This window comes from Phoxinus phoxinus (genome assembly GCF_949152265.1).
Source record: "Phoxinus phoxinus genome assembly, chromosome: 17".
NCBI lineage: Eukaryota > Metazoa > Chordata > Actinopteri > Cypriniformes > Leuciscidae > Phoxinus > Phoxinus phoxinus.
The window spans coordinates 2,924,100-2,936,382 of record NC_136892.1 but is presented as its reverse complement, the minus strand read 5'-3'; the positions used below and the strand labels follow the sequence as shown (position 1 = coordinate 2,936,382).

The 12,283-nt window shown below is 38.7% G+C and overlaps 1 protein-coding gene across 15 annotated transcripts in view; it reads left to right on the top strand.

Annotated features, from left to right (window-relative positions):
* Positions 1-7,429, top strand: part of aff4 (AF4/FMR2 family, member 4) — a 68,060-nt gene extending 60,631 nt beyond the window's left edge. For 12 of the 15 annotated variants that reach the window (XM_079585059.1, XM_079585069.1, XM_079585066.1 and 9 more), the window contains 5 exons: positions 922-993; positions 2,209-2,302; positions 2,723-2,766; positions 5,061-5,278; positions 7,115-7,374. In XM_079585059.1, coding sequence (XP_079441185.1) covers positions 922-993; positions 2,209-2,302; positions 2,723-2,766; positions 5,061-5,278; positions 7,115-7,242 — 556 coding nt within the window. In that variant the 3' untranslated portion in view covers positions 7,243-7,374. Of the gene's footprint in view, positions 1-921; positions 994-2,208; positions 2,303-2,722; positions 2,767-5,060; positions 5,279-7,114 lie in introns of all 15 variants that reach the window. The other 3 variants (XM_079585062.1, XM_079585061.1, XM_079585060.1) reach the window with 1 other exon arrangement.
* The last annotated feature ends 4,854 nt before the right edge of the window (positions 7,430-12,283 follow it).

Genomic DNA, 12,283 nt, shown 5'->3' with positions numbered 1-12,283 from the left:
TAAATATGTACCCGATTAAGGGGAATTAAAATGCAGCCTTTTTAATGAGCAAAACGTTCGGATGTTAAACGCATATATACGCGTGGCTGGGAGCAGGTGCAGATTTCTTTCGTACCAACTAACATTTGGAAAATACGAACATTTTAATGAATCCGAAAATTTACGCCAGAACCACTTTACACACGATTTACACAAACATTCGTTCTGCTCGTGTTTCATGAATGAAGACCCATTGTGTAAGTAACTTTAAAGTGAACTCTATTCTTCTCCCAGTTCGATTCTCTGAACAGTGGCACAAACTAACATGGCGGCGCACATACAGATCAACTCACGCGACCGTTATAAAGACGTTTAAACAACAAAACACTTCCACTTGCACATATTTGACAGTCGGATGATCAGATATGTCATGCTATAGCTAACAAATGTGTGAATATTTTGAATAAAAAAGGAAATAAAAGCAGATCATCAGTCATTCAGCTGCGGTGTGTCACGTGACAAGCAATGCGCGGAAACAAAGTGATAAGTTCTAAGTAACAGTCGCTAGGAAAAACTCACGGGGTCAGCCAGGATATTTTAAATGTACGTGTAAAAAGGTTAAATATTAATACACAGCATGTTAATTTTTTTTAACTTCATATTTTAAGGACAGGGCCGTTTTTATAAAAAAATTTAAGCACAAAACATTTTAATAATATAATCTTTTAACTAGGCTACAGTTTTTATTTGCCTGTGTGTAAGCAGTGCAGTGTTAATATTCACTGTGTTTTTACCATGTTTAAAGTGGCTGGCAATAATAAATATTCTTACTAGAAATAAAACTGCCATTGTGGTGGTACTTGGAGAGACGCATATTTTCTGAGGTGTTGTGAGAAGCTTTCATATCTCTTCATATAATGTGTGTGTTTGCTTGTTCGGTAGGTACACGATGAAGCTGAAGAGCTACATGGCACCGGATGCGACATCTGCAGACAAAAGGCTAGCGGTGCTGTGGTACGTAGCGGAGACGCCGTGATTCTGCATGTTCACTTCACCAACTGTCTGGTTCACAGTTGAGAAATCATCGCTTTCATTGTTGACGCTCTTGAATCATCTTTTTAAATGGTCGTGAGAACTGAATCAATGTTTGGTAATACTTTATTCTAATACGTTTACACATGTCAAGGCAGCTTTATTTATAGCGCTTTTCACAATACAGAGTGTTTCAAAGCAGCTTTACAGAGATAACAGGAAAATAATGCAACACAGTTTGTTTCTAGAAGAAATAGCGTCACAGTCCAGCTTAAGGAAGTTCAGCGATGGTTCATTTTTGTTGTAAGAAAGTTATTAATTTAGTTAATTTATATATACAGCCGCTCTGGAGAAAACCCTGATGTCATCGTCCAGCTCAATTCTCATATAATGGTGTCCGTGCAGGAGATCAATAATATTGTTGAATATTAAATGTCCCCAACTAAGCAAGCCAAAAGCGCCAAACATTACAGTATTATAGTGATTACAGTAAATTATGCATAATTACAAATAACCCCAATCATACCCAAGTCATTTTTGCTTAGTATGGTTGAATTGGATCATCAAACGCCAGAAGCAAAGACATTGGTTAATAAAGTGAGATTAAGTGTATTAGTGTAATTTAACACATGTAAACACTGCATGTTCGCATAATATTCTCAGTTTGCGTTTCACTGTCATTTTGAGCAACACTGAATCTGTGTTTGTGCAAGTGAGATGAGTAAATGCATATTCACATTAACAGCAATCATCATGTTCACACACACACACACACACACACACAACATTAGGACAGGAGAGCTGTCAGTCAATACACAGGGAAACAAAATAACTTGTGTTATTTGAAAAAAGTAGCTCAGATATTTTGTTGTACATTAAAGCAATGCGTTACTTTACTAGAAACTTGAAAAAGCAATCTGATCACGTAACTCAATATTTGTATCCCCAACACTGCTAGTGTACGTTAACAGTTATTATTAAACGTAATGCCTCTGAAAACAATCAATGCAATTGTTCACACTAAAGACAATGTTGTATTTCCTGCAGAATGTGTTAAATGTGTTGTTTGTGTTTGATATCAACCATCTTTATTTGACTCTTCATCAGTGAAGTCAATGGTGTTAACGCTGTTAGTGTGTACTCAGTGTTTGGTAAAGCCGTGGCTAATGTAACGTGTGTGTGTGTGTGTGTGTGCAGTCTGAGGTGCCAGGCGCTCCTGTATTTGAGGCTTTTCAAGCTACGGAAAGAAAGCGCACTGAAATACTCTAAAACGCTCACTGAACACTTGAAGGTAACATCATTTTCTGTCCTTTGTGTGTTTATTCCATGCAAAAACTATAAAAACAGTAATATTGAAAATACAGTTTACAATAAGTTTTCTTTTTTAATATATTTTTAACTGTATTTTCAGCATCATTACTCCAGTCTTCAGTGTCACATTCTCCTTCAGAAATTCATAATTTATGATTATTATCAATGTTGAAAACAGTTGTGCTGCTTCATATTTTTGTGGAAACTGCTAACAATTATTTTATTTTTTAATAGAAATCATAATGAATGTCTTTACTGTCACGTACTGATCAATCTTATGTGTCCTTGCTGAATACAAGCGAAAGTTTGTCACATGAAAGTAGTTTGTCGGAGATGTGAAATGCATGTTAATGTTTCTTTAAACAGAAGAACGTGACGTATGTTTTACTGTTTTTTCCAGAATTCGTTGAGTAATACCCAAGCTCCGTCTCCTGGAGTAGCAAAGTAAGTTCCTCGTATTGTTTTATATATTGTAAGTGGAGAAACTCCTTGACAACCACATGTTTAAAACCATTATAGTTACAAAAATGCACCAATAGGTTACATCTCGTTTTTATATACCGATCACACGTACAGTCAAACCAGAAGTTATTGAGACACCAGATAGATTAATATTAGGGGTGTAACGGTTCACAAAATTCACGGTTCGGTTCGATACGACACAGTTGTGTCACGGTTCGGTATGTTTTCGATACAGTAAAAAGAAAGAAATGCCAGAGAAATTTCCTTGATTTTTTTATTTATCATCAAATATATATTATTTTTAAATTTTCCTACATCTTGAAACTTTTAGTTTTATAAATGTGGGTAATCTTTGAAGGATGAACAAATAATGTTTTGGTCATCACATTAAAAATAAATAACATTATATGGTAATATTTGAGTTTTGAAGTGCTGGAAAAAGACGTGACGTACTTGAAAGCATTATTCCTGCCACACTTCCACGGTCACAGTGAGTGTCTCTACAGTAAAGCCACGGTGAATGCTGCAGATCGGTGGACTTAAAGCCTGTAACTAGTTCATTCACGGCTCAGTGTGTCTCCTGGTTTCCACGCCAGCGCTGTTTGATCTAATAGATCTACGGTTAATAACGGAGACATTTGAATGTTTCTCACTTGATCTCTCAGCGATGTTAATACTTCAGTGATGAATTCAAATGCTTTCTTCACTGGATCTCTCAGCGCTGTGTAACAGTGTCGCTTGATCACGATCGGCTCGCGCTGCGCTGACATTGGTCCGAACTGATAAACGGCTTGTGAAGCACACAATAATGAGTAGCGCAGTTTCGTTCCACTTGTTGGGCAACGCTGTGGCGTCAGCGCGACTGCTAACAACATTTTGGTCGCACCGAATCGTTCGGTTTGTAATGCGTACTGAACCGAAAGCCTCGTACCGAACGGCTCAATGCGAATACGTGTATCGTTACACCACTAATATATATATATATATATAAGCTGTGACGTAGTTAATCTGGTTTATTTCTTCTTCTTTTTTTGGCTAGTAGGAGTTCTGATTGGCCGGTTACTTAAAAATTTAGTAGCCAAATTGGCCGGTGTGTGAAAAAGTTAATTTCAAACCCTGTATGCGCATTATGGGTGGAACGGTACATGTATTCGTATTGAATCGGTACGGGCGTCACGGTTTGGTGCATGAATTTACACGCAGAATACACGGTATAAAAATAAATAAAACTTGCGTGCAAATTAATTAATGCAGAACTACTGTTAGGAACGCTGGGTCTTTAGGGACACCTGATCTGTAGCCCTGCCTTAAGCCAGGTTTGCGCTGTCTATCAGATTATTCCTTGTGACATTAGAAAAAAAAATTGATATAAGAACGTAACCTACAACTAAATTAACATTATCTTACATAATTTCTCAACATTTTTATTTAGTTTTGTGAACCTTTTTATAAAACATGGCCATTTATTTTTATTTAAAGGGCTTATGTCTGCTACTGTAGGCTCATTTAGTTAGCGTAAGCAACTCATTTAGACGCAAGAACTGGGTGCCGGTGCGGTGAGATGGACATGCTCGGCCAGATTCGGCTCGAAGTCGTGCATCTTCGGATGCGGAGCCGCGAGCGCTAAAAAGCCGTGCACTGCACACCCAACGTGCACGACCGCACACACCGCAATGATGACTTTTTGCTGCACGCACCTTCGCGCTCGTGCGTCTGCACATAAGAGATGCTGTATTATTTTGTTTACATCTTACTTTACACACTTCAGGCCAGGCTGTCAGCTAGCTCAGCGGAGAGACTGTATAGGTGCTACAGCCTGAGACTTGCACAATAAAAATAATTGCCAACTGTATTTTTGATTTGCTTTTCCCTCCATTGTACCGAACTCGTACCGAACCGTGACTTCAGTGTACCGTTCACCCTCTAATGCGCATAAACTCAGATGGAAACACATTTACAAAAATAATGTGAAAACTCTGTGTGTCCTCCAGTAAAACTAAACTAAACCTCTGTGTGTGTGTGTGTCCTCCAGTAAAACTAAACTAAACCTCTCTGTGTGTGTGTGTGTGTGTGTGTGTGTGTGTGTGTGTGTGTGTGTGTCCTCCAGTAAAACTAAACTAAACCTCTGTGTGTGTGTGTCCTCCAGTAAAACTAAACTAAACCTCTGTGTGTGTGTGTGTGTGTGTCCTCCAGTAAAACTAAACCTCTCTCTGTGTGTGTGTGTGTCCTCTAGTAAAACTAAACTAAACCTCTCCCTCTGTGTGTGTGTCCTCCAGTAAGAGCGCAGGCATGCCGTCTCCGGTGTCCCCCAAGCTCTCTCCGGGCAGCGCGGCCAGCTTCTCCTCCAGCAGCTCCAGTGTGAGCGCCAGCTCCTCCGTCACCATCCCTCAGCGCATACACCAGATGGCCGCCAGCTACGTGCAGGTCACCTCCAACTTCCTCTACGCCACCGAGGTGTGGGACCAGGCGGAGCAGCTCGCCAAAGAGCAGAGAGGTATCGATGCCCTCCTCAAACTGGGCTTCTGACGGCCTGCGTTCTGCTCCTGTAACGGGGCATGCGCTCGTCCAAGAGCTCTTCAGCCGCCAGACCCTAATAGAGCGTGAGAAATAATGCACAGTAATGAGTATGCGAAATAACCCAGACAGCAACATAGTGTTGGCCAGTGATGCGCGGGTCAATGTATAAACAACCCGCACCCGACCGACGTTTTCAACTAACCCGCCCGCAACTCGGACCGCAAAAAAAAAGAAAGAAAATATTGTACCCGACCCGCTTCCTGACCCGCGTTTTTTTTAAAGTAGCTAGTAAATGCTCATCGCGTCATTGGGCCATAGACGGAGGAACTAGGGGTGCGCATTTTTCTGAATGCTGTATGATATCGCCTAGTTTTTGTAATAAAGGCTTGATTTAGGCTATTCATTTATTTCGTTTCATTTTCTTAACAATTAAGATGCTGCATGTGTTTATCCAGTCTAATCGACGTGTGCGTCTCTCCCCGGACTTTCCCAACAAAAACCCCGCCCCCTCTCAGCAAATACATAAAACTGACATTACTGAGCTATATGCGTTTAAAAGTAGCCTATTAAAATGGCACAATGGCATTGCTCAGTTCAACGTGTTGGGAAATCGGGCATTACATAGACCTATGTATTTCATAGAACATTGTGTCTAGTAGGCTACTATATAAATTACAAAGGTTTAATTGCCATTTTTATTTCAAACGACCCGACCGACCGCGACCCGAATATCATTAAAAATATTTTTGGATGACTCGTAACCGCAGGCACCCGCTCACTTTGGATCAACCCGCGCATCACTGGTGTTGGCCCAGATCCGTGTAGATTCAACGTGTACCAGATGTGGTACCGACACTGTTGCGGTTTTGGAAATGCACAATAATAATAATACAAAACACACCATAGAGAAGAAGTCGAGATAAACGCAGGAACCCTTAGTGAGAAAGGAGTGAGTTAAAGGTGCAGTGTGTGATTTTTAGCGGCATCTAGTGGTGAGGTTGCGAATTGCACTCAACAGAAGTTACGGTGGCCGACAGGAAGTGATGTCGTCAGAGAGTAGCCAGTTAAAGCAATGAGGTTTCTTTACAAAGATAAATGAAGATATTAGGTTTACTTGATTATTCAGTAAAACGATATTGCGAATATTATTGTCACTTGTTCATCATTGTGTCAGTGTTTTATTCGCTGACTTTAGCTTTGCACGTAGAACAACATAGTGATTTGTCCGCTCAGGGCCACCGTAGAAACATGTCGATGTAAGCGGACCCGCGGTGTGTTTAGATAGATATGCTCATTCTAAGATGATAAAAACATAACGGTTCATTAAGAAGGTCTTTATACGCCACTGAAAACATAGTTATGTATATGATATTGCATTTCTGTCAACAGATCCTCCTAAATATTACACAGTGCACCTTTAACTCTGCACCGCTTTTCTGCAGTCGTTCTGTTTCTAGCTTTTGAAATTAAGTTCATACCAAGCATGAATTTCCATGGAATTCATTGCATTGACGCACTTAATGACTGCAAGGCCCATTTTAATACTTATGACTGATCATATCAGAGTCAGAGACGGGTGCGTTCAGTCGTGTTTGGAAACAAGTTTGTCTACATTATTTCACACACGTACGGTACACTCATAAAGGGGGATGTGTAATGTATAGCAGATTTCAGCTGTGCTATATGAATGTGTCTACAAGGCATGGAGATATTATAATCATGATATATTGAATGGTCTTCTTGTCGCACGAGTCTGAAATGCCTGTCGATCCTGACTTCTTCTTCTTCTTCTCTTGTGTCTGGTGTCCTGCAGAGTTCTTCATCGACCTGGACAAGGCGATGGGCGCGCTGATCTTCAACACCAGTAGCATGACTGAACTGGTGCGCTTCACACGGCAAGGCCTGCACTGGCTCCGGCTCGACGCCAAGCTCGTCCAGTAGAGCGTCCCCAACACTCACACACTCGATCTGCCTCAGACATCTGTGACACTGTGTTCGTTTCACACCAGCTTTGCCCAGAACGAAAACACTCCTCCTCCACAGACCCTATACACGAGGAGATCGCATGTCCGTCTGCAGAGCCGTCACACACTGCATCGTCCCGCTCATATCAGTGGCTCGTTTCCGGAAGAAGAAGAAGAAGAAGAAAAGCCTCTTTTTTAACTTACTTTGACTAATGGGGTTTTTTTTTTTTTTTTTTTTTTTTGGCTGTTGTTTTGCTAGCTGTAAGCAAACATGAATAATAATTGGATGTTTATAGCTTTTTAATTTCAACCAAAGTACCTCCCTTTAACCAAAGGTGCTTTACAATTCCTCCTTTTATCATTTTATTGTGCCTTGTATTTGATATACAGGAAACTAAGAGACACAATATCTTGAGCTCCACTTCTGGAAAGCTTGCGGTGCGAGCGGCGTCTCGGCTGACTCCTCTTGCATACCAGACCAAAAGACTGTTCGGCATCATATCAAGGCATTATTACTAATGTGTTGTGTTGTGTTTCTGTTCGGCCTGGCTCATGCACACATCAGAGGAAGTCCGCTCTAGCCCGTCGGGTTCGTGTATACGTCACTACTGCAAATGCCCAGGTTTATTTCTCTCTCTTTTTTTTTCTTTTTTTTATACGAAAAAATGTAGCGCTCGCATCTCACCGCCGTGGGTTCTCTGGTATTAAACGCAGGAGTATTTTATTACCGGGGCTAATATAGATTTTATTTAGATAACAACTTGGATTTCACTCTTGGATTTTCGGCATGGATACAGGGTTGCAATACGAGATGAGAGACGTATTTCTATTGTATATGAAAATATCATATTTAAATATTTAATGTGAGTCTTGAGGTTGCCTTTATAGTGTCATAGTCACCTGTGTGTTGCAGTTCTTTTAAAAGAAATCAGTCATGTAAGGATATATTTATGATGTGTTCTGTTGAGAATAGCAGTTTATATATATATATATATATTCATATATATATATATGTATAACTATGTACATATTACATAGTTTTCTCAGCGCAGACCGGCTCCTGCTGTCCATACGCGTAGGAAATCAGATCGGATCACAAAACAAGGTGAAAAGTCAATCCACAATGTATGAAATGCTGGAAACATATCGTCTCTTGCACTATTGAAGCTTTCCTCTGATTGGCTCCCGAACACTTTTTATTTCATTTGTCGTCCGTCTATGCAGATGTTTGTCGATCGCGGCTCCTCGAATGGAAACTTCTACGTTTTAACGGCTTGCATTTGTTCTAGCAGAAGAAATCCTGTCTGAGATTTGGTCAATAAGGGTTGTTAATCGTGCTTTTATGTAAATGAACTCATGCACTAATGTGGTTTGTGTACCAGAGTCACGAGAAGAAAGAATATGGTTGGCTAAAGTGATATTCCCATGGCCTTTTTTGCTTCTCGAGACATGAAGTTGTTGTGCTGTGTCCTTTCCCTCCTCCTGTTTTTACTGGTTTTATCTTTTCTACTAGACTTCACGATAGTGCTTTTAGAGGATTAGATTGATTTGATTTTAAATTCGTCTTTAATTGTCTTGGCGATCATAACTTTTCCCAGGGTGAGATACTTTTTTTATTTTTTATTATTATTATTATTATTATTCTTTCATCCAATTGAAAAATAACACTCGCATGTTTCTATTTAAATACTAAGCTGTACAGATGTACATAAAAATCTCTTTTAGGGTAAATTTTTACAACGATTTAACATTTGTATTAATTGTACATAGAATGTGAATATATTAAATGCACATTTTTTTTTTTTTTTGGTTTTTCAACAGAACACTGTATGTTGGTAATGTCAGTACGATTGTTCGCGTTTCCTGTGCTCTCTGTCATTCAGATGTGATGTTGGTCAGGTTGAAACGGGCCAGAATCGGACGAGGATGAGGAAGATCTGTCTAAACTTCATCAGATCTTCTCGCTCGAGGCTTGTCTCAAAGCATTCATTGGCAAACAGTATAAGATCGATTTAGTTTTAAAAAGTATTGAGAAGAGATTGACGAAAAGAAATCTACATATATATTCGTATATGGATGCAATATGATCTATGATTTAAAGGTACTCCTATGAGCCTCGATTATCCAAACTTGTAATAACTTGTAATTTAAACATTTTTTTTTTTTTGGTGAAGTATTACTAATGGATTTTCTGAGTCTGTTGCGAATCATCTTTGTATTTTGCTGTATTGAGAATAAAACGTATATGATTAAAAATGTTTTACCTGTTTTGCATTACTTTGAAATGGTGCTGTCAAATCAGTTAATCGCAATTAATCCCATCCAACAGTTTAGAAATTGTGTGTGTATATATATTATATATATATAGCCTACAGACACACATTAGTGCTGTCAAATTGATGAGTCGCATCTAACAAAAGTTTGTAAATATATATTGTGTAGGCTATATACACACAGTGCTGTCAAAACGATTAATCGCATCTAACAAGTTTGTGAATATGTGTGCATATATGTATGTGTAGGCCTATACACACACACACACACACTAGTGCTGTCAAATCGATGAATCATGATTAGTCGCATCTAACATAAACGTTTGTAAATATGCGTGTGTGTATATATACATAAACAGTGCTGTCAAATCACTTAATCACATCCAACAGTTTGGAAATATGTGTGTATATACTGTGTGTGTGTGTGTGTGTGTGTGTATGTATATATGTTTATATGTGCCTACAGACACACATTAGTGCTGGCAAATTGATGAATCGCATCTAACATAAAAGTTTGTAAATATATATTGTGTGTAGGCTATATATATATATATATATATATATATATATATTCACACACATTAGTGCTGTCAAAACGATTAATCGCATCTAACAAGTTTGTAAATATGTGTGCATATATGTATGTGTGTAGGCTATATATACACACACATTAGTGCTATCAAATTGATTAATCGTGATTAATCGCATCTAAACATAAAAGTTTGTAAATATACATGTGTATAAATGCATGTGTGTGAATATATACACAAACATAGTGCTGTCAAATCGGTTAATCGCATGTAACATAAAAGTGTGTGCGTGTAAACATTTGTTAATGCGATTAATCGATTTGACAGCACTACTTGTAAACCCAGCTAACACAGTTACGTTGTGAAGACGTAACCGGACCGGACCATATTCGTCATAGCGGTACCACATAACGTTCCAGCGACGTAACTTTGTGATTCCCATAATCGTCGTGGCGAAAAAATGGAACTTTACCACGACGTCCTCACAACGCTCTCCATGGGATAAACTAGCGACGTCTTTTGAGGACATGCCCACGACGTTTCTGGAACGTTAACCAAGATTATAAAAAATGGAACTTTACCACGACGTCCTCTCAACGTTGTCATAAAGTAATGTCACGCTGACCAAATGACGACTAACTGACGACGTCGTCACAACGTACTGTGTTAGCTGGGAAAGTGTTTTTCGAGTATTATAGTTTTAGTGTTTTATATAAACGCACTCTAAATTTTAAGCATACGGTGGGCTAGATAGTGAAAGACATGCAGCAACAAGAGGCATGGGAACTCCAGGGAATATTCACCATTAATTCAGCTTTTTTTCAGCTTGCTTAAAACATGACTCTCAAGTAGACTACAAGTGTTCTGTGCAGTATGTAATATTATTGACAAATAGCAGTGGCTACTGCAGTCAAATTAAAAATATTGGAGAGGGTTAATTGTTTCTCCCGCCCTTTCTCCTCAGACTCCAAGCTCACGCGGGTTATTGCCAGATTGTCACGTGACCTAACAGGAACGAGCGTGACAGCCTCAAGTTGATCTGTAGAAGTATCCGCGTTTGTATTCTTCTTGTCATAGAGCTTTTAAAATGGATTCCGATGATTTTTTAAAGGTCGGGTAGAAGAATCTTCGATCTTTGAGTCTGACCCTTCCATTGTTGTAATACGCAGAGTTTCCCGCCAACTGGCAACCCGGGTGTCTAATATATTAGGTAAATTGGCAGTGGGCGGAGTCACACAGATCAAAACAAGAACAGACATTCCGACACGGAACGCTCATTTCAAAGTAGAATAACTGCTGTAGTAGTGTTTTTCATATAAATAAGTATGTGAACTTTAGAACTTAGTTTCCTGAATATCTGCACAAATATTATAGTATTGTAATAATTTAGTTCAAACAACAGCAAAAAAATAAAATAAAACTACAATCAGCACCCTTAAAGGAGATGTTTCAAATAGTTCTGGAACCATTTGCAAAGTTAACCTTATTTAGGTTTACAAAAGCATGAGAGTACAGTTTAAATATCACATTTACAAAGTTACAAAATCTACAATTATCTATTATTAACTAATAGTTGAATTATTATCTCAATCCCGTTGGCATTCTGATCTCGCATAGCTGGGTCATGCATAGCATTACTGAAAGCACTTAAATCAGATTACAAAAAAAACACACAATAAGGTAGTTTCAGCTCACATTGTGCCCATTGAACTGTTAACACATTTTCATTTATTAAGCCAGGCTTAGATTGCTTAAGTTTCCATTTGTGTTGTTTAAACAAAATAGATATAAGTATACGTTCAAAACTTTGCAATAATTAAGATTGTTTTCATGTTTCTTGCGCAAATCTGAAGAATCACGTGACACTAAAGACTGGAGTAATTCAGCTTTAATCACAGGAATAAATTATATTTTAACATATTCACATAGAAAACAGTTATTTTAAATTGTAATAATGATGATATCTTTGACCAAAATAAATACAGTGAACATAAGAGATATGCTTCTGATAGTATATTGGCAATATGCTTTCCAAGCTTTTGACCATTCAGCATTTATCTCTAGACGTACATGTGTACAGCTAATGCAGCATTAACTTTATCATAAACAAATATCCCGTGACATACTGACTTTGTTGATGATGGACAGTTCAGAAAACTTTCTCCAGGGATCGCCCCGCCCTCGTTTAAGCCCCGCCCATTTAGCCCCGCCCCCT